The sequence below is a fragment of the Drosophila biarmipes genome, chromosome 2R, assembly GCF_025231255.1.
Source record: "Drosophila biarmipes strain raj3 chromosome 2R, RU_DBia_V1.1, whole genome shotgun sequence".
Lineage (NCBI taxonomy): Eukaryota > Metazoa > Arthropoda > Insecta > Diptera > Drosophilidae > Drosophila > Drosophila biarmipes.
Window position 1 is genome coordinate 19,709,859 of NC_066615.1, and position 27,783 is coordinate 19,737,641.

General features: G+C 46.9%; 7 protein-coding genes across 8 annotated transcripts; 5 read left to right on the plus strand and 2 right to left on the minus strand.

Moving 5' to 3' along the window:
- The first annotated feature begins 99 nt into the window (after positions 1-99).
- On the plus strand, positions 100-16,020 carry LOC108022096 (mucin-17). Its single transcript, XM_050887803.1, has 19 exons — positions 100-387; positions 460-780; positions 839-1,177; positions 1,240-1,386; positions 1,468-1,728; positions 1,844-6,535; positions 6,628-6,699; positions 6,820-10,427; positions 10,492-10,942; positions 11,553-12,022; positions 12,295-12,634; positions 13,061-13,497; positions 13,872-13,919; positions 13,989-14,038; positions 14,096-14,173; positions 14,571-14,715; positions 14,782-14,910; positions 15,164-15,533; positions 15,593-16,020. The coding sequence occupies exons 1-19, from the start codon at positions 339-341 to the stop codon at positions 15,613-15,615; spliced, it is 12,030 nt and encodes a 4,009-aa protein (XP_050743760.1). The 5' UTR covers positions 100-338; the 3' UTR covers positions 15,616-16,020.
- On the plus strand, positions 10,956-12,121 carry LOC108022495 (uncharacterized). Its single transcript, XM_017091451.3, has 2 exons — positions 10,956-11,493; positions 11,553-12,121. Exons 1-2 carry the CDS (start codon positions 11,478-11,480, stop codon positions 12,038-12,040), a joined length of 504 nt encoding a protein of 167 aa, XP_016946940.1. The 5' UTR covers positions 10,956-11,477; the 3' UTR covers positions 12,041-12,121.
- Positions 12,105-12,740, plus strand: LOC108022496 (uncharacterized). Of its 2 annotated transcripts, none has more exons than XM_017091452.3 (2): positions 12,105-12,173; positions 12,230-12,740. In XM_017091452.3, exons 1-2 carry the CDS (start codon positions 12,170-12,172, stop codon positions 12,727-12,729), a joined length of 504 nt encoding a protein of 167 aa, XP_016946941.1. In that variant the 5' UTR covers positions 12,105-12,169; the 3' UTR covers positions 12,730-12,740. The 2 variants fall into 2 exon arrangements, with proteins under 2 accessions (XP_016946941.1, XP_050744125.1); XM_050888168.1 differs by having other exon boundaries at positions 12,138-12,173; positions 12,233-12,740.
- Positions 12,832-13,686, plus strand: LOC108022494 (uncharacterized). Its single transcript, XM_017091447.3, has 2 exons — positions 12,832-12,998; positions 13,061-13,686. The coding sequence occupies exons 1-2, from the start codon at positions 12,965-12,967 to the stop codon at positions 13,528-13,530; spliced, it is 504 nt and encodes a 167-aa protein (XP_016946936.1). The 5' UTR covers positions 12,832-12,964; the 3' UTR covers positions 13,531-13,686.
- On the minus strand, positions 16,004-16,844 carry LOC108022497 (biogenesis of lysosome-related organelles complex 1 subunit 1). Its single transcript, XM_017091453.3, has 2 exons — positions 16,716-16,844; positions 16,004-16,660 (listed from the first exon to the last, which is right to left on the minus strand). Exons 1-2 carry the CDS (start codon positions 16,774-16,776, stop codon positions 16,272-16,274), a joined length of 450 nt encoding a protein of 149 aa, XP_016946942.1. The 5' UTR covers positions 16,777-16,844; the 3' UTR covers positions 16,004-16,271.
- Positions 16,845-16,928: 84 nt separating this feature from the next.
- Positions 16,929-22,531, plus strand: LOC108022793 (DNA-directed RNA polymerase I subunit RPA1). The gene is made up of 10 exons (XM_017091922.3): positions 16,929-17,349; positions 17,409-17,772; positions 17,829-19,194; positions 19,255-19,748; positions 19,809-20,094; positions 20,155-21,082; positions 21,141-21,345; positions 21,404-21,521; positions 21,579-21,681; positions 21,739-22,531. The coding sequence occupies exons 1-10, from the start codon at positions 17,007-17,009 to the stop codon at positions 22,461-22,463; spliced, it is 4,932 nt and encodes a 1,643-aa protein (XP_016947411.1). The 5' UTR covers positions 16,929-17,006; the 3' UTR covers positions 22,464-22,531.
- A 541-nt stretch (positions 22,532-23,072) lies between these two features.
- Positions 23,073-25,994, minus strand: LOC108022794 (cocaine esterase). The gene is made up of 3 exons (XM_017091923.3): positions 25,514-25,994; positions 25,358-25,450; positions 23,073-24,965 (listed from the first exon to the last, which is right to left on the minus strand). Exons 1-3 carry the CDS (start codon positions 25,703-25,705, stop codon positions 23,121-23,123), a joined length of 2,130 nt encoding a protein of 709 aa, XP_016947412.1. The 5' UTR covers positions 25,706-25,994; the 3' UTR covers positions 23,073-23,120.
- Between the last annotated feature and the right edge of the window lie 1,789 nt (positions 25,995-27,783).

Consider the following 27,783-nt stretch of genomic DNA (forward strand, 5'->3'; position numbering starts at 1 on the left):
AAGTATATTATAACTTCCGCACCTGTGACTTTAAAAGCCAACAATTAAATGCCAGAGCGCGCGACGGCCACACCGAAGCGCGGGCTCCCTAACGCGTCGGCATTTTCGCGAATCGGCACTACGTTCACGTTAATTGCAGCGGCATCATTTTTGCTTGATTTTAAAGGATTTTTTTTCGGTGAAAATAGGGACATTAGTGCTTGGCTTGGTGCGCCCAATGGGTATACATTCCCTCCGCTAGGCAACCGATGAGTTTTTTACACCTTTCGTGACCACTTTTGGCGAACCGCGGCGCAGTTCACATATGCACATCGAGCGACGCACATGAGAAGTGTAACATGGAGGACATAGAATACCTAGACGAGTACAAAGACTTGGTGCTGCCAGGTACGTGAAATCGCCCGCTGGCTATAAATAAGCATGCCATGTGCAATGTACGTGTAATTTGTGCGCTTGCAGGGATCAAAACGGGGGCTCCGCCAGCTTCCTCTGCCGGCGGCTCGCGGCAGCGTCGCATTTCGTCAGACTCGAGCAACTCGTCGTCGATCGATGCGGACATATTCCAGAAGCTTTTCCACGGCAAGTACCTCGACGACGATCTGCTCGATGAGGGCTCTGGCTCCAAGCCGCAGGACAGGCGACGCCAACTTCCGTCCCCCTCATCCTCCAGCGACGATTCCAACGATGCCCTTGAAGCGCTATTCAGCCGCAAGAGCAGCAAATACAAGCCGGTTAGGAGGCGCGAGCGCTACGAGTCCTTCGATTCGGTGGACGACCTGGGTGTGTATGCCTAAATCCTATTAATTGCACATTTTCTAACTTACCAACCGAACACCAGGCGAAGCCCTAATGCGTCCCTCGCAGAGGCCGACTGTACTCAAGCCCGGTACCTCACAGGCGGGTGCCAGGAAATCGTTCGGCGAAGCCCCACATAAGAGCCACAGCAGCAGCAGCAGCAACTTTGCCAGGAAGCAGCTGGCTCCTACCTCAGCTAAAATTTCTGGTAATCGTAGTCCCAATGCTAGAAACAAGAATTCCACCTCAACGGCAACCAATTCGTCAGCATCTTTGAATGGAACTAGTCTGGCATCCGCCAAAAATAAGACAGTTACCATTATAAAGGCCCAGAAAACAGATCTGACGCCTCCTCAGCATGAGCCAAAAACGGATCCTTTAAGTAAGACATTTCTACCGTTCTCCCATAGGCCTTTGTGTAAAATCCTTTTGTAATGTTCACAGCCTTGGGAGGTTTGTATGACGACTCAGACAGCGATTCGTCATACGAATACGAATCAGACTTTTATGGTGATCGCGATTCGGAGGACGAGGAGGCCGAGCCGGTGATCGACATATCAACGGACACAAGCAGGACCACATCGGTGGCGGGTAAGTCAGCGTTGTTAACTAGTTGATACTGCCAACCCTCTGATAATATTCATAATATGTAAACACACATAAACCGTGTAGACACTGTGACACCTGTTGTTTCCGACGACGAGGGCCAGGAGATGCAGATCGAGCAGAAAGAGCAGAATGCGCGTCCTGAAAATGATCAGGAGTCTGTTTTGAGCTGCGTCTATGAGCGCCTGCAGTTGTACTTGAGTAATCTCAGTTGCGCAGAGGCGCCGCCAATCTATAAGAAACAGAACAGTGCTAGGAAATCCCGCTCCAACGAAAAGAAACCCTCTTCCTCCGAACAGGTTAAGCATGCTAATAAGCAATCAGCGGGTAAGTGTGCACCGACGTCCATTGGGGCGCTCATGGTCGAGAAATGGTCGCCCCATGAACCTTTCACCCTGCCACACCCTAACATTTGTAACTCTGTCTGCTTTTTGTTTCGCAGCCAGTGACAAGGAGGAGGCGGAGGAAAAGGAGCGGGACCTAGGGCCGGAGCCACTGGAGGCCAGCAGCAGTGCCAAATCCTCGGCCAGCAAGGTCAGCGCCAGTCGCAAGCTGTACGACGTCGATGACAGTGTCACGCTTGAGGCGGTTGAGCGCATGAGCCTTGACTTGGCCGAGCAGATCTTGGAGATCGATGTGGAGCGGTCATACGAGTACGAAAAGCGATCTGGATCAAAGACGCGTAGCAGATCAAGATCAAAGGTCCCAGCGGATTCGGACAAGAGCCACGTGCGGAAACTAACCTACTCCAGCGAACGACTCGATAACCCTGAACCCTCGGGGACAAAACTGCGGCGCTCCAAGAGCGAGTCTTTCCCAAAGCGAGGACGCTCTCGGAGCCAAAAGCAGCGTAAAAGTCGAGCTGCCACCACAGAGGAAAAGACCCTTAATGCCCGTGAAGGGGAGGAACTGCCGGTCAAGCGGAAACGCGGAAGGCCACGTAAAAATGTTACAAAAGAAGAAACGCCACAAGATGGTTCTCCTAAAAATGCAACCGAAAGCTTGGATAAAGAAATTCCTCTCCCAATAGGAGTGAGCGAAGTAGAAGAGACCAAGGAGACGGTCAATTTGGAAGAGGCACTAGAACAGGATGAACTGAATGCAGAGGTAGACAAAGCCAAAGAGTTTACAGGATTGGAAAACTTACCCCAGAATGATATTAATGCTAAAACGGATCTCAAAAGTGCCCCGGACTTGGATGTTGAGATGGATGAAGAGTCTGGTGGTAATATGGAAAAAGAACCGCTTCCTACACTTGACACATCTACCGAAACATTCGATACCGCACAGGATAACAACGAAATAAGCGAACGTGCAGCTAATCTAAATGATTTGGAAGGCAAAGATTTAAATTCAGGAAAAGAGGAAACTCAGAAGGACATCGGCATTAAAGACATGGAGCATTGCCATGACGCTGCAATAAAGGAGATTACGGAATTGCAAAATGCCATTGATGATACTGAAGAAGTTGAATTACCAGCTGTACTTGTAAGTGCTAATATAGAGGCAATGGATGCCCCTGGAAATATACTTGAAGAAAGCGATTCCCAGCTGGCTGAGGACATAAAATTGGCCGAAGAGATCTTGGCAGCAGAAGCTGGAAAAGGAATTGAGGTAACAGTCGCAACAGTGCAGGGTGTGCAAAATCCTGTAATCGAGATTGTCAAAGAGCTGGAGCTGGAAATGATTTCAGAAGCCGTGTCAATACCACAAACAAACACGCAGACGGAAGAAACCTCTTCGGTCGAAGAGCAATCTTTAGCTGGAGAACAAAGTCCAGATGAGCAGACTTCAGTTGATAAAGAGCCTCTGGCTAATAAACAGACTTCAGATGATAAAAAGTCTCTAGTTAAAGAGCCATCTACAACTGAGGATGAGCAACCAGCAGAGGAGCAATCTTCAATTCCTGCGGAGGAGAACCATCCCAAAGACAAAGGGGAATCGCCTGCCGCAAAGGAACATGAGCGGGATAAGGAACCAGATTCAGCTCCTAAGGATGAGCCATTGTCATGTTCAGAGGTTCCTACAAGCCTTGCTACTCCAGGCAAGACAGGAAATCCATCTTCGCCAGCTAATAAATCGAGACAGCTTGAAGCTCTCGAAAAATCCGTAGTGAGAAGGGCGCTAAGGTCAGATAAAGCTACTCCCCAGAAGCAACGTGAAGGTCGGTCAAAGCAGGTACGGAGAAAACAACTTGATCTGCTTATGGGTGAGTCATCGAGACGAAGCAGTCCAAGACTGGGAAAATCGCCTGGGGAAAGCCATTCCTCACAAGAACGCTCTCCGGCGGAAAGAAATGTTAAAACATCCAAGTTAGCTAAAGTAAAGAAAACTGCAGAAAAAGAGGAAGAGGTAGAGGAAAAAACCATTCCAGCTGACACTGTACACGATAAGGTGGTAGAGGATGCCAAAACAACTGAAGACAATTTAGTTGCAGATACTTCAAAACAGGAAGAAGATAAGCAGAGCTCTAGTGAGACTGAAATTAAAAAGGCAAAGGGTAGGCCATTGAAGTCAAAGAAATCCAGATGGACTCAAGGAGCAGAAACTAAAAAATTAACTGCAAATTCTAGCGATGACATTCCTTCTACTTCAAAGCGTTTTGAAGAATATTCCACCTCAAGCGAATCAGAGCAGAAAGACGAAAGGGAAAATCTGTCAGCTCTAGACCCACCAGTAGATGATGCCAAACCAGATTTAGAAAAATCTCAGGAAACTGAAACGCTACATGTTAAAGAAAAAGCTTCCAATCCTAGAAAAACTCGAAAAACGCTGCAGGAAAAAGCCAAACCCTGTAGCGATACGCCCTCTGACCATTTCGACGCTAAAAGTGATGAGAATCTTTCCAGGACTGTCACTGATAAAGAAGAGCCAATTTCCGCCAGATTGGGCCGTAGAGACAAGGCTATAATTGATGAGGCCAAATCCCAGCAGGTAGAAAATTCATCTGCGAAATCTCAGGCTACTGGAAAAAGAGTTATTTCAAAAGAGAGGCTTTCCAAAAAGGATCTGGCCGAAGAGCAGTCTAAAAAGTCGTTAGAAAGCGGCAAGGAAATGAAGGAAAAATCAAAAGGCGAGATGAAAAAAGAAGAGATGGAAGAATGTGGTGACTCTGACAATCAAATTAATGACAGTGAGAAGCTAGCTAATGACAGTGAGAAGCTAACAAATGACAGTCTAAGTGAAAGAGAAACAGACCCTGAGAAACTGTTGTTAAACGCCAATTCCGTTCCGTTTGACCAAGAATTGGTTCCAATACCAAAAGACTCTGCACAGGATGTTGCCTGTAAGAGTGACGATAAAACACCTAATAAGAATATTGACGAATTCGATCCAGATGATCACTCGGAGTTAGCGGAAAGCAATATACCTACAGCGTCTGAATGTCCCACAGTCGTAAAGGAACCCGAACCGAATGTAGGCGACTCTTCACAGGATTTAGACCAGTCCAAAGCTTTAAAAGGAAAGTCCAAGAACAAGGGTAAGAGAAATGACAAGAAACTCAAGGAAAGCATTACTGAATCTGGGAAGAAAAAGGATTCACAGTCAAGTATGGAAGCAGTTCAACCATCATCATCTTCTGCACCGGATGCCTCCGTTGAAAAAACGGAGCAGTCAAACGACAAACCAAAAATCTCTGCTATAGAAAGTGGAAGGATAAGAAAACGCAGGCAGGCAGTAACTATTGAGGATCCCGAGGATGCTTATGAGAATACTGAGCCTAACGAAGACGATAATCCTACCACTTCTAGTCAACAGGAACTTTTTGAACCTGAACCTCATTTGCATATAGGAAAAGCACCAACGAAAACATACCTGATGAGTAAAAGAATTAAACCCACGTCATCGGCTTTAGAAGTTTCGAAAAATGAACCGAAACCAGATGAGTTGGAAAACATTTCTGTAGAACAACTCAAAAGCAAAACTGATCCGGATACAAACGAAATTCCAGCCGAAACGTCTACAGAAAATACGGAGACCTTTCTCCCGACTACCTCAACGAAGAATTCGCAACTAGATTTACCCACCACTCCGACAACAAGCAGCGAACGAAACAAAAAGAACCTCAGTACAAATAAGAAGTCCTCAAAATCCAAACGCCGTGCTCCGAAGGAGGCTAAGAAATCTGACAACTCTATTGAGGATAGTCCTAGCTTAGGTTCTGAATCCTTAACCTCTACAAACCAAAAAGAACTAAGTACTCCCAAAGTCTCCTGTCGCAGGCTTCGCGTTCTGATAAAAAGAACTCCCACTTCTAATCTGCCAAAAATAACAAGGAAATCGTCCGTCCTAAAGAAAATCCCCTTCAAGGCAAAACAATTAAAGAAAATTATTGAGGGCATGGAAGAAACTCGACATTTAGAGCAATGTGATGAGACGGAAATCGCCGAAACTAATCCAGTGTCTAATCCCATCCAAGAAACGGTTTCCGTTCCCGAAACTAAACAAATCCTATATGAAGAAGTTCCTAAAGAAACACCAGAGAAAGGAGATAACGTTCCGAAGGATGAACTTAAAGATGATCTAAAAACAGAAAAATCAGATAAGGCGGATAAAATCTCTGAGAACAAACTAAAAGATGACGTAGAAGACGAAACTTCAGAGAAAGCGAATGAGAATGAACAAAAAGATGATCTACAAACAGATAATAACAAATTCTCTGAAGTTGAAGGAACTTCTACCGAGGGTAAAGAAACTATTACATCGGAATCCAGTGGGGTTGTCCTAACAAATGAACCAACCGATAATGCTCATGCTGAGCTTGAATCCAAGAAAGAGGAATTAAATTCCATAAGTAAGGAGTGGGAAACCTTAGAAGAGGAACCGCCCAATGTGGATGAAACCCCAAAAAGGGAAAATCAAAATGAGAAACAACCAGACCAAGAACCAAATGATGAAGTTTTGACAGAGAAATCTGAACTTCCCGAGGAGGACATTGAATCCGAGGAGTTTTCTAACTTTGAATCAGTTGAATCCCAACCGGAAACTGATGTAACGGATGATGAAGAGCCCGCTCAGAGCCCAATCCCAGACTCAACGGAAACAACAAGTGTCACAGACGAACCCAGAGCCAGCACGTCCAGCGTGGTGAAGCGCATCTTGCGCAAGCGGGAAGCGGATTCACAGCCAGATGGTTAATAGCTTGACTAATCTATTAATTTTTTATTTTTAGCATATAAAAGTATCTAATGAATATTTTCTTTCTAATCCTTTCTCTTTACACAGAAGCTGCTAAGCGAAAACTACGCCAAAATATGGAGAAGTCTGCAAGTGACAGACTTAAACTTCTTAAAACAGGTGAGTCCTAAATTTTCATTAAGGTTATAGTGTCCGCTTCTGTTACATTTTTAACTTAACTAGAAAGTCTCTTTCACCAACGTTTTTATAGAAATCGTCATTAATATCATTTTATTGCAGTTCGCCGTCGCAATCACGTGGAGGAAGAAGAGCGACCTGCGCTTAAACGCTCTAAGGCTGACACTGAAACCAAAACGAATTCAAAGGCTAAACTCATCTCTATCATTGGTAATGAGACCATCATTTCATCCACGAAGGTGCCTATTAAGGAAGCGAAAACCGAGTCTGCCAAGGCATCTCCACCTGTAAGAAAGTCGGCGGTAAAGGATTCAAAACACATTGAGATCACGAAGCACGTAATTCTGACCCCACCTACCAAAAAGCTGGTGAAGGCTAGTAGTCCTACCTCGACGGTCAAAAAACCTTTGGTGCAGACTCTGCTAAGTTCCACTCTCAGTCTACAAAAACCCTCGTTGGATGATGATGGATCCCCTGTGACAACCAAGAAATCTTTGAGCAAAACGGAATCCGCAGAAAACAAGACCGATGATCAGCCAGTACTCAGCAGCTCCATTGTGGTGACTAAGAAGTCCTTACCACCCAGTAAGAAAATTGAAGCTCCGAAGGAAGATGTTACGACGGCTGCTCCAAGAAAGGTTAACATATCGGTTTCCGTTGTTCCCCCAAACGAAACTGCAGTAGAGGCTTCTAAAGCTACTGCTGTCACACCCGAAACGTCGCCAATTTTGCCGCGAAAGACACTGCCTGAGGCACAGAAGTCGTCTAAAAAAGTGGAGGCCAATACGAAAGCGGAGCTCAAGAAGAAGGCCAAATCACAGGGCGCTCAGAATAAATCCCTAAGGACGGAGGAAACTGCAGAACCATCAAAGAAATCAGCTTTTTCAGCTATGACTGCGCGGAAATCACTTCCTCAATCGGAAGCCTCAAAGAAAACTGAGAGCAGGACGACAGCAGCTCCCTCTCAAGTGGATCGTTTTAAGAAAATCCAAGCCAGGAAATCTGAAGGAGCTTCTTTAACTGCAACTATCCGGGAACGACTTCATGAAACAGATGACCCTAAGAAAATTGAAAACAGGAAATCTGAAGGAGCTTCTTTGCCTGCAATAGTTCGGAAATCGCTTGCTCAAAAAGATATCCCGAAGAAGACCGAAGCCCTGAAATCGGAGGCTCCCTTGAAAGCTGCTTCGACCGAGGAAAGTGACAATACATCTAAATTCGAGGGACCTGGGACAATGGGCCGGGGTCGCGCCGGCCCCAAAAAAACCAAATCAGATCAGCGCAAGACGAAACCCAAGCCAGAGTTAACTTACTCGGAGGTTGAAACTGCTTCCGAATCGAGGGACTCTTCTCGCGAAGACAGTGCGCGGGCATCCCGCTGGATAAACCTGACACGAGCGGCCAGCACTAACAGATCATTGGCTCCGACGCCAGTTTCTATGCACCCCAATGCTTCTAAGGAGCGATTTACACTTGCGATGAACCAACAATCACCGCTGATAGAATCGCAGACCTCGCGAAAGAATTTTAAGGGTCGCGGACGTGGTGGACGAAAGGGCCAACCCGCTATGAAAAGAAAGGCAGAAGCAGTTGCAGACGCTAATGAAGAGGCCAATCCCAAGCGACCCAGGGACGAGGATATTCCAGAGCAAGAAGATCCCAGCCAGGAGACTAGTTTTGTTGCGTTCCCAGTGAAAATAAGTGCTGTCGGTTCGACTACCGTTTATCCTTTAGCAGTTTATCCTGCGACTAAACCAGCTCAGCAGAAAGCTAAGCTAAGAAAAGTGCGTGTAAGAGTCAATCGACGCGTCTTTAATAAATGGCTCGGGGAGAAGAATAACCGCGAGAAACAAACAGCTTTTCAAAAATTATTATCACCACCAGCAGCGAACTCGGAAACAGATTCTGCGGCCGAATCAATGTCAGAGTCAATGCTGCAGCACCAACGAGAACCGGATGAGGCTCTAAGACTCTTAGCTGTAACCCAGAGAAAAATACAAGTAAAAAGCTCAGGTCAGCTAGCTCCAACGGCAGCTACTGCTCCTCCCTCCACTTCCGCAAAGGGACAGAAGGTAACCCTGCCACCTAAAACAACCGTGAAAAAAACAGCTATCTATCCACTGAGTGATAAACGTCTTTCCGAAGATGGAACATTGCAGAACAATGCTAAGAAACTGGAGGATCAGCGAAGGGTGCAAATGTTTCATGCCAAGACAATGCCACTTCCTGTCCCAATTCCAGAGGTAAAGGAAGAGCCAGAAGATGAGGTCACGGGAGAAGATCCACTTGTTGTGCCAATGCCAGTGGTAGATACAGCGCCTGTAGTACCGATGATTGAGGACAATGTCCCCAACACTATTCAAATCAACAATCTAGCAGCTGCCACCTCCTCTGGCGCGAGTGTTTCCCGTTTGATTCCTTCGGCCAGTGTGCCTGGTAATCCCAATTCCATTGGCCAGACCAAGATGTTCTCCTTCCTCTACCCGATGCGCTATAAGAGGTCTTACGACAACGTGGGTCTGGACTTCTGCTGTCCAAACCTAGATGGACCCATGCGAGCCATTGATTTCACGCGCTTGCACTCGACCGCCGAGGTACCAGTGTTGGAGATACCGCAGTTTCTGGTTATCACCACAAAGTTCATTTCCAAGGCGGATAAAAATATTCCGAATAAGGTGCGGGCTAAATTGGAATCGCTGGGTAAAGTTAAGGGACGTTATCTCAGTAAGCCAACAGATTCGGCTACCGTTCCGGATTATGGACCCAATCCTGCTACCGCTATTCCACCAACTACCGCTCTTGTTCCCGCTGCTCTTGGTGGAACGAGCTTGCCATCTCCAACTGACCCACCAAATACAAGCATCGATCCAACTGAACTCACTCCCGCTGATCCCGCAGTGGCTTCTACTTCCCAGCCGTCTTCGACCAACTTAGATTCTCTGGCCAAACACTTGCCACGAGGCACAAAGCTGACTGCGAAAGTTCTGCCAGCAGGGCCAGCCATTCCGGCACCAGCCAGACCCTCTCTGGTAGTTAATCCGCCGCCGACACTCATCCAATTGCCAGCGATTTGCCCTACAGACAAGCAGCGCGTGGATCTGCAAGCAAAGGTACAAGCATTTGACCTGGTTCTTCAGATTCTGAGCCGGCGGGTAGCCACCTTAACAGTGGCCGAGAGACAGCGTACCATCGAGGAGATCGTGAGGAACAGCTCGCTAATGGCCATAGACGTGGATGTCGGTACTAAGCTATTGGAGAACTACGTAAACTACTTAAACAAGGCAACCAGCTCGAGTTCGCCCTTGCCGCAGACCGAAATCAGCCCGGTGGTTGCAAACCCGACTCCCGTCGCTGCTAGTCCACCGAAAGCAATCGCAACTACCAGCTCTACTTTTTCCAAAAGCATCGTGAGCTCCACCACCACCACATCCTCCGATACTCCAACTCAGGGGACAAAGAAAGCAGTGCAGAAAGATCAACTCCGCAGCTCCCTACCCGCCAGTATTCCTCTGTACGATGAGCGCAAAAACATCATCGGCTTTCAGTGTCCTTCAAAAGGCAGAGGCATACCTCCGAGTGGGACGCGAAAGGTCGCTCCAGTTGGCACCAGTAGTGCATCCACATCCTCAGCAGCAGCAGCGGCGGCAGGAAAGGTGCAGTTGAGGTCCACGCAGGGAGGAAGAAAAAGTACCGGGGGAAAATCAAGCCAGGTATACTTTTTTATGACTAAATATCCTGTGAAATTATCTAATAACAATAATCTTTACTCCTCAGATTGTGAGTATCACAATGCCAATAAACAAGCCAGGACATAAAATAGTGGTCAGGAAGAGAACAGCATCACCGAGCAGTCCAGTATCGACTAATCAGCCGACACCTGTGCAGAGACCTGTGTTATGCAAAAAGAAGACCACGCCGATAAGAACGGCCACTCAGGCGAAGACCACACCCATACCAACACCGACATCAACACCACCAGACACACCAGCATCCACAACGCGAGCTTTAACGCAGCCAAAAGCGACTCCCAGTACAGAGCCAGATGCCGCCGCACTCGTAGCCCCCGCCGGAATGAGTCTCAGTAGCACCTCCAATCCGAATGTGTTTATCATCAACCAGGTCTCGCAGCCGGAGGAGAGCATCCTGCCCGACTCCAACAATGCCGTGGAGCCCATGGATGCGGAGATCAAGGGCGAACTGGATGACTCTACGGAGGCTATCGTCTAGCGGAGTAAAGACTATAAACCAGATGGAAAGTATTCTAAGTTACTTTAACACAGTTAATTAAGGACAGTTAATTATTTCGTTGAACGCAAGAACAGAATTATGTAATTCTACTATGAAGAATTTGTTAAACCTTCGCACCATCCGGTAATTTTTCTGAAAATAAATGGATAAAAAGTGTAATAACAGAGCGTTTTTGAAGTTTAAAAGTGTATATTTTTAGAAGTAAACATTGCATAGTACATACAAATTGAAAATATCTCAACATAATTATAAAAAGTAATATTTTAATTAAACTTTTTTTTATTAAAGTGGACACGTTTTTTAAATAAATAAAGCGTTAAAAATTTATTAAAAATCGGTTTAAACTCTTGTGAAAATAATCAAAATAAAGTTTGAAAATGGCGACCCTTAAGTTTTATCAATAGCTTTCAAGTTTGTGGTCAAACGGAAAGCTCTTGTGAAATATGGGCATATCAAATGTATAAAAGTCGAGCAGGGGAAGAACCATGTTCAGTAACTACTAGGTTTCCAAGATGATGACGCCCAACAGTAAGTTTGATGGTTTCTTCAAAACATTAGCATACTTTAATAACATGTCCCATCTGTAGGTGCATACCCCGACCTGGAAAAGCGACTGGAGACTTACATGCGAAGAATTTTCTGCATCAAGGGAATCGACACAAAGAATGAGTATGATCCCAATGAAGTGGAGTACTTCGGTGTCCTCAGCCTAGCCGATGCCAGAGCCCCACGTCGAAAGCTATGGTACATGTACTACGCGACGGCGGATCAAGTGGACAAAACTGTGGATCGGATCCATCGTAAATATGGACAGAAGAACATGTACGAGCTGTTCAGAAAACCGGTGTATACTGGCGCCGGCATGCGATCCCGGGTTAAGAATCACTTTGGAGGACTGAAGTGGTACGTGAAGGGAAATATTTTGGAAGCCCCTCCCGACAGCTCCTACAACGATGAGAAGGTGGTGAACACTATCGCAGATCTGTATCAGGCTGAAAGGAGAAAATACTACGATTACCTAATAGATAGGAACAATGTCTATAAGACATGGACCTACGTGCATCTTAATGCGTAGCATATGCCTTTCTTCATTATTCTATAAGATATATTAATGTAAAGCTATAAATACAAGACTGCGAGTTAATGTTAAACAGTGTTCCGTCAACGTTTGTTGGGATTGGAAGTGTCTTGTTGTCGTTTAACAATGGGTAAAAGCCTATGAATCACCTTACATTTTGAAATGGCTTAAACTGACATTTAACAGCAGGGAATAGGCCCCATCTGGAGGATAAATTGGAGAAGTATTGGAGGCGTCTCTTTTACCTGCAGCCAAAAGCTGGACCCACTCCCTTAGATCCCGGCACAGTGGAGTACTTTGGAGTTTTTGGTATTACTGATCCCCAGGCCGCTGACCGCAAACTTTGGTACATCTATTGTTGTCGGAAGCCCGAAATTCCCGAAGTTGGGGAGAGAATACGCCATAAGTATGGTAAAAAGAACGTGCACGAAATATATCGGAGGGCCACATTCAGCGGAGTGGGTTTTCGTAGGATAGTGAAAGACTATTTCTCCCACCTAAAGTGGTTTGTCAGCGGAAATCTCCTGGAAGCCCCTCCGAAAAGTTACTTTAATGATGAGAGATTCGTCAAAACAATCTCAGATCTGAATGGTAAAGAGCAAAGAAGGCTCTTTGACTATATAATGGTGCAGCACGATTGGTTTAAGCGGTACAATGATCAAAAACCACCCCCTAGTCGGCGTTAAAAATAAAAATAATAAGTAACATATGTAAATTAAAATAGAAGCTTTTTTCTTATCGATAGTGGCAGGGCTGCATTTGAAAGCTCTTTTGACTTTATTGTGAAATTGAAAATCGTAAACAAAACATTTGTATTACAGGCCAGTTGAAATATTATTTTCGGGCTATATAAGAACTGTGCGTGGTAGATTAGTTCTCATTTAGCAGGACCGAGTTTAAGCTACCCCATTGGAAAAGAAGATGACAACTAACGCAGTCAAAGACAAGCCCTCACGTAACTAAAATAAAGGAATTATTATATTTTGACCATGATGATGACTAACACCTGCTTTGCAGAAACTGATTACGACCTGGAGGAGGAAATCGACAACCACTTGAGGCGTATTTTCTACATAAAGCCAAAAGCTGACTCCCCGAAATGTAACCCCTACATAGTGGAGTTCTTTGGGGTTCTCAGTCTGACGGATCTGCGGGCGCCCGAGCGCAAACTCTGGGTGATATACTACTGCAAGCAGCCGGAACTGGACAAAACGGTGGACGAGATCCACCAGAAGTATGGGAAGAAGAACATGTTCGACCTGTACCGCACGCCCGTCTTCAGTGGAGCTGCTCTGCGGGCCAGTGTAAAGAAGCACTTTGCGGGGCTCAAGTGGTTTACGAATGGAAACCTCCTGGAGGCCCCTCCTAAGAGTCACTTTAACGACGAGCGAGTGGTCAAGACCATAGCGGATCTGCACCACCAAGAGCAGCAGAGGCTCTATAACTATGTTATGGTGAAGAATATGTGGTTCAAGCGTTATAGATAACTTAGAGGCATCGACTAACCAATGTGATTTAGAATTAATTAGATTTTTTAATAAATGTGACTCAGCCCTAGTTCAGAAAGAAAATCAGTTAAAAAAGTTAATATTTGATATGTTATTAATAGCTTTATTTTGAAATAAACTATTTTTAAAAATAAACTTCTCTACTTTACATACTTTTGAATACATTCCGATTCCAGTACAACGGCCGAGTAGGGGTTAAGGTGCCTATCGATAACACACGCCCTCGCCTATCGCCACCCCTGCCGCAGCGTGCGTCTACTCAAAACGCAGACGGAATAAATAACACTCCACCGACCTAAAGGCTAGCATTTAATTGATAAACACTGTCTGGGTGTGCAATAGAGCAGGGAATCGAACCCTTAAAGATGGTAAGTACAGTGCTCGACACCCCAAAACAGTGCACACCCACTACAAATGCTATTTTTCCGCCACCAAAGTCCTCGCGTTCCTCCGAAGAGCGAGGCTATTTACATCGAAAATTCGACAGGTAGGCAGAAAAAAGAGAATGCCCTGAAAAATGCAATGACAAGAGTTCCAATTGCAGCAATGGCTACAAACAAAAGCGGTCCTCGGCATCCTCCTCGTCAGCCAGGACAACCTCCTCCGGACACAAGGACCGCAGGTAAATGTGTACACACATTCGGGGCCGAGCCCCTCCTAAACGATACCATACCCCCTTTCTGACACCGAGCATCGAGTAGCATTTGGGAAAACCAGTCAACTGTCATCGGGGGCCAATCATTTGGATTCGCCTTTCGGCCGAGCAAGCTGGTGCCCAGAGCAGAACGAAAAAATATCAACCGATTTCCTTTTTTCATCGGAAGAAACCCACGTTGCTATGTAAGAAACCCACCGAAGCACTTACAGCCCAAGAATAGCCCCGAAATACGTAGCTCGAATTGAATTGAACAGAATACAGAAATAGCTATTGTCAAGAAACACGAAACACACAATTTTCCAACTGTCAGTTAGCAAGACGCGCAAGAATCTAATTCCCTTCCATTCCACACCAAATCAAGGTCGGACTTCGATTACCATGGCGGTCGTCGCCACCAACGCTCCGTCTCCCGTCGGCGCTCCCGCTCGCGTTTGGGCTCGGAGTCGCCGCCGCCGGCACACCGCCGACGCTCGTCCCGCGACCGCCAGAGGATGCACAAGGCTCGCGTAAGTCAACCGGCTCTCCTATCAACCCCTTTTGATCCCTAATACCGGCCTTTTTCGCCCTTGCAGGAACATCCCCAGGCCAGTCGCTGCATTGGCGTCTTCGGTCTGAACACCAACACCTCGCAGCACAAGGTCCGCGAGCTCTTCAACAAGTACGGACCCATCGAGCGCATCCAGATGGTCATCGACGCTCATGTAAGATTTGCTTTTGCCATACCCCCTTAAGACAACTCGCGCCGGAACATCTACGAGTAGGCAATCAGCTTAAAGTCTTGCTGCTTTGTCCTCATTTCTGGCTAGATTGAAGTAGAGGGCGATTGTGAGCTTTTCGTGTATTCCAAACTTAAAGCTAAAGGCTTGCCGTCACATTTGCATTACTACGTTTTAGGATTGCCAGCATAGTCCTATATTTTTACTACAACACTCTCATAAATCTTTTGCCATACAGACACATCGTTCGCGGGGCTTCTGCTTCATTTACTTTGAGAATCTCGAGGATGCCCGTGTGGCCAAGGACGCCTGTTCCGGCATGGAGGTAGATGATCGCCGCATTCGCGTCGACTACTCCATAACCCAACGCGCCCACACTCCTACTCCGGGTGTCTATATGGGTCGTCCTTCGCGCAGTGTATACCCGGGACGCTGCCATTCGCCACGGGCAGAGCGACGTCGCGAACGCGAGCGTTCCTTTTCGCCTGACAACTATCGTAGCCGGAACAGCTACCGCGACGATCGCTATGAGCGCAGCTACCGCAGGAGCTCCAGTCGCCAGCGCTACCGCAACAAAAGCTACAGCCGCTCACGTTCCCCTAAGCTTCGTAAGTCATATTAAGCATGGTACTTCAGTAAGATCTGTAATATATGGTTTCCCCACCAGGGCGCATCCAATCGCGCTACTAGTGCGCCGCGGAGGTGATTCCTTAACTCGTGCTTCTTGCTGGCCAACTGGACTGTGTCAAACGGCCAGCGGAGGAGCATACGACTGAAATATTGTGTTTTGGTGAAACCATCCCATCTATGGCATTTGGTTGGCGAACAGCTCACATCTAGATTAATTTCCAAATTCATTATTCACCCAAAACCGCTTCTTATCATAATTATTCGTTAACCGTCATTGATGCTGTACAAAACGTAGTTTGTAAATATCAGATCGATTACCAACATTACATACAGAGGTCCGCATAGATTGTGATATGTATTTTAAAGGAACCGCAGCAAACTGATAATGATAACAGAACTAAACTAATTTTAATTATAAATATAATTGTGCAGCAAGTACAAAATAAAATTGAAATTGTACAGAAAGCTGAGGCTTTTGGTCTTTATTCATTGAGTTGGTCGTTCGGAGTGACAGTAGTGAGTTATCACGTTTTTTTATAGGCTTTCTCGTGAAGAAAGCTAAATATCTTTACTTAAATTCAATTAATTAGTAGTAGGAAACAGTTTAAATCTATTTCATACAAATTCCTAAGGCGTAATAACCAAACATCCATTAATGTAGTTATGCGAAAGGATCTAGGGAGTTATTTGGAAAAGGGGAATAAACCTAAGAGTAGTTATGTAGCGCTAGGATTTGGGTTAGCGGACGATGAAGTGGAGGCTTCCACTGCAGCAGCTGCCCCTCCTGCTGCGCCAGTCTGCGCCGCTCGAGAGGCTTTGTAGGCCAGTTCCAGGCTCTGGTTTATCACATGCATGTCCCCCTCAATGCTGCGTGCCCAGTTCTCCACATCGCCAAGCTCCTTGAGGGCACTGCTGAACTGATCAATAAGCTGCAGCCATTGGTGGGTCTGCTTCGCAAAATTGGTGGCTCCCATGTGCAGTTGCTTGGCCTCCGCGTCGAGGCGCTTCTGGTTCAAGTAGGCCTGGGCCACGCCCACATTAAGGGTGTCCACCAGGGATTGGGTTAGCTCGTTGGAGGCTTCTATGGCCTCCTTGCGGCGCACCTCTGAAAAAGCAGTTTCTTTATACATTTTCGCAGGAAAACTGGTTGGAGTGCATACCCTGCTCTTGTTTCCGCTTCACCTGCTCCTTGTGGTGCTCCTTAACCATGGAAGTTAGCATTTTTAAGCTTTTTTCTAAAAAATTACAAAGAAAAAACAATTTTCCTTCAAAACAAACCAGATCAGCTGTTTGCCTAGAGATGACATTCTCATAATCGATAGGCCTTAACGATAGACCAGTTGACCGTTAAAATCGATTTGCTTTCACCTCTAATAGCCACACACGTGCGCGGCTGTTGCGCTCAATTTTTCTTGAGTTTTTATACGAAATTGTGGTGTAAATCAGGCGAAATGGGTTCCAGGCGACCGCAGGATGTGCACATGTTCCCCTCGGACCTGGAGTTCGCCGTGTTCACGGACCAGGAGATCCGCAAGCTGAGCGTGGTGAAGGTGATCACGGGCATCACATTCGATTCACTGGGCCATGCGATGCCCGGAGGTCTGTACGACATTCGAATGGGCTCCTACGGTCGGTGCATGGATCCCTGCGGCACGTGCCTGAAGCTGCAGGACTGCCCCGGGCACATGGGTCACATCGAGCTTAGCACACCCGTCTACAATCCTTTCTTTATAAAGCTAGTGCAGCGACTGCTGTGCATATTCTGCTTGCACTGCTACAAGCTGCAGATGAAGGGTAAGCCATAAACCTCTTTTTCTAACTAACATGATACACTAATAGCGCCATCATTGCAGACCACGAATGCGAGATCATCATGCTGCAGCTGCGCCTCATCGACGCAGGCTACATCATCGAGGCCCAGGAGCTGGAGCTCTTCAAATCGGAGATCGTCTGCCAGAACTCCGATGAGATGGTGTCCCTGCGCAACGGCGATTTGGTACACCCCAACATTGCCGCCATGTACAGTCTGCTGGAGAAGAACGAGAAGAACTCCAGCAACTCCACCAAGACCAGCTGCTCCCTGCGCACGGCAATCACGCACGGTGCACTGCAGCGATTGGGCAAAAAGTGCCGGCACTGCAACAAGTCCATGCGGTATGTGCGCTATATGCACCGGCGGCTCGTATTCTACGTCACCCTGGCAGACATCAAGGAGCGGTAAGACGGTACAGCTTTTTCCAGACAACCATAACTGAATTTGTTTCCTTCCACAGCGTTGGTGGTGTCTCCGAAATCGGTGGTCAGAACAAGGTTATCTTTGCGGACGAATGCCGTCGTTATATGCGCCAGATATACGCCAATTATCCAGAGCTATTGAAGCTCCTGGTACCTGTTTTGGCGCTTAGCAACACGGACGAGTTGCAGGGCGATCGATCGCCGGTTGATCTGTTTTTTATGGACACCATTCCAGTGACGCCTCCACGCGCTCGTCCCATGAACATGATCGGGGACATGCTGAAAGGAAATCCCCAAACGGACATCTACATCCACATCATCGAGAACAACCATGTGCTGAATGTGGTTCTGAAGTACATGAAAGGCAACAGCGAGCAGCTCACGGATGAGGCTAAGGCAGCCTATCAGACTCTTAAAGGCGCCACAGCCCACGAGAAATTGTATAACGCTTGGCTGGCCCTCCAAACTTCTGTGGATGTGCTCCTCGACGTGAACATGTCCCGGGAGATGAAATCTGCTGAAGGTCTAAAGCAGGTTATTGAAAAGAAAGATGGCCTGATCCGTAAGCACATGATGGGCAAGCGTGTCAATTACGCCGCTCGTACAGTCATCACCCCCGATCCCAATATAAACGTGGATGAGATCGGTATTCCTGATATATTTGCGAAGAAGTTGTCTTATCCCGTCCCCGTGACCGAATGGAACGTCACGGAGCTGCGCAAGATGGTGAAGAACGGTCCGGACGTGCACCCAGGAGCGAACTACATCCAGGATAGGAACGGATTCACCACCTATATACCGGCTGACAATGCGGCCAAGCGGGAGAGTATGGCCAAGCTCCTTCTTTCGAATCCTAAGGATGGCGTCAAGATCGTCCATCGGCACGTGCTTAATGGGGATGTCCTGCTGCTTAACCGACAGCCCTCGCTGCATAAGCCCTCCATTATGGCACACAAGGCTCGCATCCTGCACGGCGAGAAGACCTTCCGGTTGCACTACTCCAATTGCAAGGCATACAACGCCGATTTTGACGGGGACGAAATGAACGCCCACTATCCTCAGAGTGAGGTGGCCAGGGCTGAGGCATACAACCTAGTGAATGTGGCCAGCAACTATCTGGTGCCCAAGGACGGCACACCGTTGGGTGGACTTATTCAGGATCATGTCATTTCGGGTGTGAAGCTCTCGATTCGTGGGCGATTCTTCAACCGCGAGGACTACCAACAGCTGGTGTATCAGGGACTGAGTGACCATAAGAAGGATGTCAAGCTGCTACCGCCGGCCATTCTAAAACCAGCAAGGCTTTGGTCCGGAAAGCAGGTCTTGTCCACCATTATTATCAACCTTATTCCCGAGGGATACGAGAGAATTAATCTTGATTCCTTTGCTAAAATTGGTGGAAAGGTAAGAACATTTTAGATCACACTTAGGTGCTCAACTCACCTTTTGGTCAATACATTACAGAATTGGAATGTGACACGCCCACGCCCGCCAATTTGTGGCACGAATCCCCAGGAAAACGAGCTAAGCGAAAGCCAAGTGCAGATCCGGAAGGGAGAACTGCTTGTTGGAGTTCTGGATAAACAGCAGTATGGAGCCACCACTTTTGGTTTGATCCACTGCATGTACGAGCTGTATGGTGGCGATGTGTCAACACGCCTTCTTACTGCCTTCACCAAAGTATTCACCTTCTTCCTGCAATTGGAGGGCTTTACTTTGGGTGTCAAGGATATCTTGGTATCCAGCGAAGCGGACAGAAAAAGGAGGAATATCATTCGCGAGTGCCGCGATGCGGGAAACAGTGCAGTGTCTGCTGCTTTGGACTTGGAAGATGAACCGCCGCACGATGAGCTGGTTGAGAAAATGGAGGAGGCGTATGTCAAGGATTCCAAGTTTCGAGTGCTCTTGGATCGTAAATACAAATCTCTTTTGGATGGCTACACAAATGACATTAATAAGTAAGTATGGACAATACAAAAAAAACATTACAAACATTATTTAACCTTTCCTTTCTCCAGAACTTGTCTGCCCGGGGGTCTGATTACCAAGTTCCCGTCGAACAATCTGCAACTGATGGTTCTATCCGGTGCAAAGGGATCCATGGTGAATACTATGCAAATCTCGTGTCTGCTGGGACAAATCGAGTTGGAAGGGAAGCGACCGCCGTTGATGATATCTGGCAAATCGCTGCCCAGTTTTACTTCCTTTGAGACCTCGCCAAAGTCTGGAGGTTTTATCGATGGACGTTTCATGACCGGCATTCAGCCGCAGGACTTTTTCTTCCATTGCATGGCTGGTCGTGAAGTAAGTTCGAAATGCTTTTTAGGCAGAGAATAACAAGTATTAAATGTATAACCATTTTAGGGTCTCATTGATACTGCTGTGAAGACATCACGTTCTGGCTATCTGCAGCGTTGTCTTATCAAGCATTTGGAGGGCTTGAGTGTCCACTATGATCTCACTGTCCGCGACAGTGACAACAGTGTGGTGCAGTTCCTTTACGGCGAGGATGGCTTGGACATTCTGAAGTCCAAGTTTTTCAACGAAAAGTTCTGTGCTGACTTCCTCACACAGAATGCCACAGCAATACTGCGGCCCAGTCAACTGGATTTAATGAAGGACGAGGAGGAATTAAGCAAAGTGCAGCGCCACGAGAAGAACATACGCAGCTGGCAGAAGAAGAAGCCAGCCAAGCTACGTGCCGCCTTTACGCACTTCTCTGAAGAGTTGCGCAAGGAAGTGGAAGTGAAGCGACCCAATGAGATTAACTCCAAGACAGGTCGCCGCCGCTTCGACGAGGGCTTGCTTAAGTTATGGAAGAAGGCGGATGCCGAAGACAAGGCCTTGTATCGCAAAAAGTACGCCCGCTGTCCGGATCCCACGGTGGCCGTCTACAAGCAAGATCTTTACTACGGTAGTGTTTCGGAGAGAACGCGAAAACTCATCGACGATTACGCTAAGAGAAAGCCCGAACATAAGGAGACCATAGCCGACATAATGCGGGTGAAGACCATTAAGGCGTTGGCGTCGCCTGGTGAACCTGTAGGCTTGATAGCCGCCCAATCGATTGGTGAACCTTCCACTCAGATGACACTGAATACTTTCCATTTCGCTGGTCGTGGTGAGATGAACGTGACTCTGGGTATTCCTCGACTGCGGGAGATTCTTATGCTGGCCTCATCCAACATCAAGACACCTTCCATGGATATACCAATAAAGAAAGGTCAGCAGCACCAGGCGGAGAAGCTACGCATAAGTCTTAACTCTGTGACTCTGGCAAACCTTTTGGAGTGTAAGTGCTACGATACACTTATTTTTAATATGTTGCTAATGACAATTCTCCTATGCAGCTGTCCACATCAGCACTAGTTTGAGCCTGGAGCCGGAGCGAGCCTATGAGTACGAGATGCGCTTCCAATTCTTGCCCAGGGAGGTCTACAAGGAGGATTATGGTGTGCGACCCAAGCAAATTATAAAGTACATGCACCAAACTTTCATTAAACAACTGATTCGAGCCATCCTAAAAGTATCCAGTGCCTTGAAGACAACGAAAATGTAAGAATAACAACCCATTTACACGTTTTTACTTAACTAATTCTTTCTCATTTTCTAGAGTTGTAATAGATGACAAAAAAGATGCTGACAAAGACGAGGATAATGATTTAGACAATGGCGATGAAGCGGGTGGTCAAAAGTCTAAGGCTAATGATGACGATTCATCGGATGATAACGTGGGTTGAGCTGTTACCAGTCTTAAATGTTTAAATATTGAAATTTGTATTCTGAAGGCTGATGACGATGACGCGACTGGAGTGAAGCTTAAGCAACGCAAGTTGGATGAGAATGACTACGATGACCCAGATGATGTTGAGGAACTCCATGATGCCAATGGTAAATGGAGATCTGCTGAACTACCAAAGATTTTTAAATCATGTAATTGATTTTCAGATGACGACGAAGAGGCGGATGATCAGGAGGACGAGGAGAAGGTCAAGGATGCTGATGAAAACGAAGTCGACGATAAGTCGGTGGAGAGGTTGCTGAGCAACGACATGGTCAAGGGCTATTCCTACGACAAGGAAAACCATCTGTGGTGCGAGGTCAAGTTGAGCCTAAGCGTGCGCTACCAGAAGCCCGATCTCACCTCCATCATCAGGGAATTGGCTGGCAAAAGTGTGGTCCACCAGGTGCAGCACATCAAGCGGGCCATTATTTACAAGGGCCAGGATGATGAGCAACTGCTGAAGACCGATGGCATCAACATTGGCGAAATGTTCCAGCACAACAAGATTCTCGACCTGAATCGCCTCTACTCTAACGATATCCATAAAATTGCCAAGACGTACGGCATTGAGGCGGCATCCCAGGTGATTGTCAAGGAGGTGAGCAACGTGTTCAAGGTCTACGGCATCACGGTGGATCGCCGGCACTTGTCGCTGATCGCGGACTACATGACCTTCGACGGCACCTTCCAGCCCCTGTCACGAAAGGGCATGGAGCACTCCTCATCGCCCCTGCAGCAGATGTCCTTCGAGTCCAGTTTACAGTTCCTGAGGAGCGCCGCCGGATTCGGTCGCTCGGATGAGCTGAACTCCCCATCGAGTCGTCTGATGGTGGGCCTGCCGGTGCGAAACGGCACTGGTGCCTTTGAATTGTTGACGAAAATTTGTTAATAAGCTTTTTTGTAAATATAATTCAGATACATTTTTAAATAAACATAGATAATCAAACTATGAAGAAATTTTAAGTATTTTATGTGTAAAAAATTCGTTTATTTAATTACGGACAAGTACATATAAACATATAAAGTAATAATAAGTATTCGAAATTAAAATTAACGTTTTTGGTTGGTTTCAGAACTTATCACAAGTCAACTGGTATTGCCAGTTCCTAACAGCCACACTCGGCTCGAATTGGCCGGCGACAGGGTCCAGGAGTTCCTCAACAGTTCCAAGTGTACCTCCAGTTCCCGATCCCGCTCCTGATCTGGCTCCTCCGCCTCCTCCTGCACTTCGGGTTGCTCCCGCAGATCCTGCTCCAAATCCTTTTCCAGATCCAGTTCCTGCTCCTCCAATAGGGTGGGCAATCTTGAAATCGTACGGCTGCAATTGACGGGGACGTCTTGCACGCTGATTATTGAGAATGTGGTCCCGTCGCTCCCCCTCAAGATGACCTCCTCCAACTCCGGACTCTGCTCCTCCGCCTCCATTCTGTTCCCGTTTCGTTGCACGACCACCTTTGCGCCAGGACTCGACATTGGCAATGCCCGAGGTCGAGGGCACCTCGTCCTTCCGGTCCCCAAAGATGGTCGTCCAACGAAACCACTTATGTCATAAGCTGTAGCAGTCCGAAGCCGAGGATGCACTGCTTCTTCTCATGGAATTGGGGTCTCTTTTCAATAGGTAAACGCACAGGCAGAGGCATGCGAGGAGTAGGCACACCAGTCCCAGCATGGCATAGAATCCCTGACGGTATCTGGCCGCATCGGCACTCGCCTCCAGAAGTCGCACTCGCTGACCGAGGGCCCCGCCTCCTCTTAGGTCCTCCTCTCTTTCCAGTGGGAGTAACACCTGCCAGAATCCGTAGACCCGCTGCAAGTGATTGGAGTAACCCGAATCCTGTTGGTTGCTGGCCGTGTAGGAATTGGAGGGAGTTGCCCTGTAGGTATCGTGCCGGTTGCTCCGCGATAAACTCCTATCCTGGCCTGGAACTCCAGCCTCCCCTCTGAGCAGCTTATCCACCTCCGCCTCATCTACTGATCCCGCCTGAGGGGTCTTCATCTGCTCTCCCAGGCTGTAGACAAAGGGGTTGGCTTTGTTATAGGGCAACCAACCATCGTAGATCCTTCCTGGAGTGGGGTTGCCATTTTTGATGAAGTTGGCAAAGGCACCCCTTATTTTCCGGCAAAGTTGTTCCTCTTCGCCACTGAATCTTCGACGGGCTATCTGCTGAAACAGGCTGGGACCCAAGAGCAATGGAATATCCGAGCTGTGGGAGGCTCCGCCAAATAGATTCCTTCTGCCCCTCATGTCCATTGAATGGGATTGATCGAATACGTAGGCATAGGTGGTGGTTCCATTTAGCAGATCTAAGAGACGGAAGAAGGGAAGTTCGAATAAGGATTCGGAGAGCAGGCGTTGCATTCCAGCCAGCAGGTGGGTGACTCCCTCTCCCTTGCCGTTGAAGTACCTCCATCTGATGGCCGCCAATTGGGAGGAGCTCTCCTCGCCCACCGACTCCAGTGCTCGCATCACACTGGGCAGCAACGTGTGATTGATGTACTTCTGAAGAGCCACCTGACCTTCCCGCGCCACATCCAGCCAGTAATCCTGCAGGAAAGCTCCCTCATTGGATGTGATGCCCAGTAGCAGAGGAGGCAGTGATTCGTTTCTAAGTCGTTGATCGAGTGTCGATCCTTCGGGTAGCATCACTCCCAGCTGGGCGCTCCCATTGCCATGATTGTAGACGCTTTCGTAGGCGCGGAGCAGATCCTCCCGGCTCTTTCGCCGCAGGCAACCCATCAGCTGGCGGCGCTGGGCCTCCTCGAACTGGCAGCCCAGTTTCTGGACCAGCACCTGACCGGTTTCCACTATCCGCTGCTGGTGGCTCTGACCCAAGGTTCGCATCATAGGACCCGGGGACAAGAGCATCAGCTTCTTCACCAGTCTGGAATCCTCCAACGTGGCAGCCAGCGCAAGAGGAGCTCCTCCACTGCCATGACCCAAAAGGGTTATGAGATCTGGATTGCCGCCAAAGGCATCTGCATTCCTTTGAATCCAGCGCAATGCCAGCCGGACATCACTTAGCCCGTAGTTGCCAGGCATATGGCGGTGCTGCTCCCCCAGACTCAGCCAACCGTAGATGTTATTCCGGTACTGGATACTGACCACCACAATTCCCTCTCCGGCCAGATCCAGGCCATTGATGCGGTTTCTGGGCCAGTCGTAGGCGAACTCCTCACCCGTGACAATAACAACGACGGGCAGCTTGCCATATCGCAGCCCCGACTCCGGGGTCCAGATGTTCAGGTACAGGCAGTCCTCGTCTGTGCTCACTGATCTGGGAATCCCGCCATCCGAACTCTCGTCGTAGATGGTGTTCGACAGCTGCGGGCAGATGGGCTGCATAGCGGTGGCCTGCAGGGTGCGATTGAAGCTGGAACTCGGTTTGGCGGGCTAAATGAGAAAATATTTCGTTTTTATCTATGGTAAAACAAAATAAGGCAATTAAATACAAGTATTTTAACCCCAATAAATCAAACGACCTTCATGGTTATTGAGTTGAAAGATAAATAATAATATATACTATCACATTTATAAACATATATGGTCACTTTCCTGCTAATAGTTTAGTATAACAACTAACAATTCTTTAAAAATTTGTGCATAATTTATACCACAAAATTCTTTTCCTATATTTTAGATTTATTCGGGGTTACTCATTTAGAATGTAAAACAAAATAATTAAATAAAGATACAACTAGTTGGTTTTCGGTTTAGCTAAATCCATTCCTAGATCCTTTTTGAATCCTCTAAATTTCTGAAAATTATTCTAATAGTTTACTTACAGCAAATCTGAGTTCGTTGAGAGGGGGTTGGGCATAGGGAATGCCCAGAAAAGCGTATACAGCGCCACGTGTCCCATCCGGAAAGACCTTGAGCTGCAAGCAAATCATCGATTTCAGTTCCTGAAACACCTACTCTCCATAATATCTTGACCTCACCCCAATAAGATCGCCCTGCTCCAACTTAATGTGGGTCTGTTGGCCGGAACACAGGGGTGACAGGCGAAGGAGCATCGGTAGTAGCCAGAAAAAGTGTTGAATCCTTAATGCACTCCACATGACTGCCACTTGCAACGCACACTTTTTAGCTCTCACTTTTAGCACATAACTTTTGCATAGTTCATGGCGCATTTAAGCGCATTTATTAATTATCGTACGCCTCTTTTGCACACCTTTCCCAAAAAACGAAATATGCGTGAATATTTCACCGAAATTCTATTTTTTACGCTGCAACTTTTCGTTCGTTCCACGTTGAAATGGAAACTGAGCCACGAAAAAAATAAAAACGCACACGCCACAGAATAAAGTTGGCTGCCCTGGGTCGGTGAGCTAACAAAAATTTCTGCTAGAATTATTTCAATTGTTTTCTGGTGTCATTACGGTCGTAGTTGCTTTTGTTGCTGCGGTGCGCAGCGAATCATTCATGCATCCATAGATCAAAACACCAGCGACACCAGCGACACCACCAACTTGCCATGTACCATCCATACAGCGAGTGCGGAGAGCAGGCCGCGCTGGGGAGGTGGTCTATAGAACCATGGTAACGGGCCCATACGAACTACATGTGGATCTGGACCCTAGAACCCAAGAGGCAGCCCTCCCGAATGCCAACAATTGGGTCCCATTGAGGGTGGGTCTGATATTACTCATAGTTCTGGTGCTAACTCTTTCTTTGGAGCTTTTAATAATTCACCTCTCTAAAAATCCTCTATGATTAAATAAACAAAGATATCACGCTAATTACTCATTAACAATTTTAACCATTTAAGTTCTAGTCTATGAGGAATAGCTCGTGTCGCGTCATTTCGTGGAATCAGACTGAACTCAACTTTCATGTGTAAGTTTAATTAAGTAGACTCGAGACGATGTATATTATAGACTGGAATTGGACAGTATTCTAGCAGGTTCTTTTGCAATCATTCTTTAAATGGATTATGTCGGAAATGATGTCGTAATGAAAAATAAAAGCGTAAAACCATATCGATGTTGCATTGATGTTTTTAGATCCTAAAAAAACCCAAGAAGAAACCTAAGTATTGTACCTATTTTTGGGATCCAAAACTTCTTGTTCCCCCCTCGTTCTTGTTTTTCATCGAATTCCGCATTGCTGTTAATGTCAAACATAAATTTTTCCCTGCTTCACAACTCTGAACTCTCCCTTTCCCTTTGCCGACCATCTCACTCCCTCTGGCAAATGAAGTTGTCGCTGGGTTTTTGGGTTCTGCAGCAGATAATGTACCATAATGCCGCCGTAGCTTCCCCACTTGCTGGTGCCGCTGGTGGTGGTTGTATGGATAGATCCAATTGCGAGTCCGAGTCCGACGTTGTTAGTTGGCCAGAGAGTCGGCGACTCTGTTCGCCGGGGCGGAGTTCCGGTCTGCGGAGCTCGGCGGGCGATCGCTGAATGCCAACTGCCGACTGCCGGAATGTCCGCAATTAATGTGGATGCGAGTGTGGTTCGATGGATGCGACTGCTCCAGCATCATGTCCCCACATTTATGTATTTCAATTAGTTTAAAACGTAATTTGTTTGTTGACCTGTGTCGATTACGGGCACAAAATCGCCTTCGTTGGCTAAAGACACTGCAGAAAACTATGAGCTTGTATGATAAAATCCCATACATATATTCTATGCACACAAAAAAATAGTAGCTATAGAAATAAGTTTTATCGGGCCAAACCATCGATACCAACAATTTTTTAAGATATTCAACCCATAAAACATATTTATTGAAATTAATTATTGTGAATAAGTATAAAAGTTATCAAATTATAAGGTAGTTTTCATAAGACTTTTTCTTAAAGCATCAGGAACTCCAGTTTTTCCAAATGTTTTTCTGTGATTGGTGCTGGCCCCGTGCCTTGCTGGAGCGACGCACATAATTTTCAGATAATTATGAAAGGCAAAGTGCACAATTAAATGTTGGCCCACTGGACGCCACCCTGCCACCCCTTCACCCGATCTCTCGGATCCCCCGTATATCTTTCGGCCTGGCCAATGGCAAGTTAATCAATTTATGCCTGCGTTGGTTGGCGGTTCGCAGTTCGGTTTGGTGCGGGTCGCTGTTCAATTATAATAAATGGCAATGACGGCCTAGTTTGGTCAATATGCACATGTGTGTGTGGGCCAGTTGGTGGCAGTAAACAAATTAGCCTGGCCGAGTGCTGTGAAAATCCCGGCAAAGGTGGATGGCAGGTGAAATTTCGTT

Coding starts and splice junctions, on each gene's coding strand:
- LOC108022096 (XM_050887803.1), top strand. CDS start 339: ATGGAGGACATAGAATACCTAGACGAGTACAAAGACTTGGTGCTGCCA. Junction 1,729..1,843: donor TGCTAATAAGCAATCAGCGG/GTAAGTGTGCAC, acceptor TTTGTTTCGCAG/CCAGTGACAAGGAGGAGGCG. Junction 12,023..12,294: donor TCTATAAGACATGGACCTAC/GTGCATCTTAAT, acceptor TTTTACCTGCAG/CCAAAAGCTGGACCCACTCC.
- LOC108022494 (XM_017091447.3), top strand. CDS start 12,965: ATGACAACTAACGCAGTCAAAGACAAGCCCTCAC. Junction 12,999..13,060: donor AGTCAAAGACAAGCCCTCAC/GTAACTAAAATA, acceptor CCTGCTTTGCAG/AAACTGATTACGACCTGGAG.
- LOC108022497 (XM_017091453.3), bottom strand. CDS start 16,776: ATGCTAACTTCCATGGTTAAGGAGCACCACAAGGAGCAGGTGAAGCGG. Junction 16,661..16,715: donor GAAGCGGAAACAAGAGCAGG/GTATGCACTCCA, acceptor CTGCTTTTTCAG/AGGTGCGCCGCAAGGAGGCC.
- LOC108022793 (XM_017091922.3), top strand. CDS start 17,007: ATGGGTTCCAGGCGACCGCAGGATGTGCACATGTTCCCCTCGGACCTG. Junction 17,350..17,408: donor CTACAAGCTGCAGATGAAGG/GTAAGCCATAAA, acceptor CCATCATTGCAG/ACCACGAATGCGAGATCATC. Junction 21,682..21,738: donor GGAACTCCATGATGCCAATG/GTAAATGGAGAT, acceptor ATTGATTTTCAG/ATGACGACGAAGAGGCGGAT.
- LOC108022794 (XM_017091923.3), bottom strand. CDS start 25,705: ATGCGCCATGAACTATGCAAAAGTTATGTGCTAAAAGTGAGAGCTAAA. Junction 25,451..25,513: donor AGCAGGGCGATCTTATTGGG/GTGAGGTCAAGA, acceptor ATTTGCTTGCAG/CTCAAGGTCTTTCCGGATGG. Junction 24,966..25,357: donor TCAACGAACTCAGATTTGCT/GTAAGTAAACTA, acceptor TTTCTCATTTAG/CCCGCCAAACCGAGTTCCAG.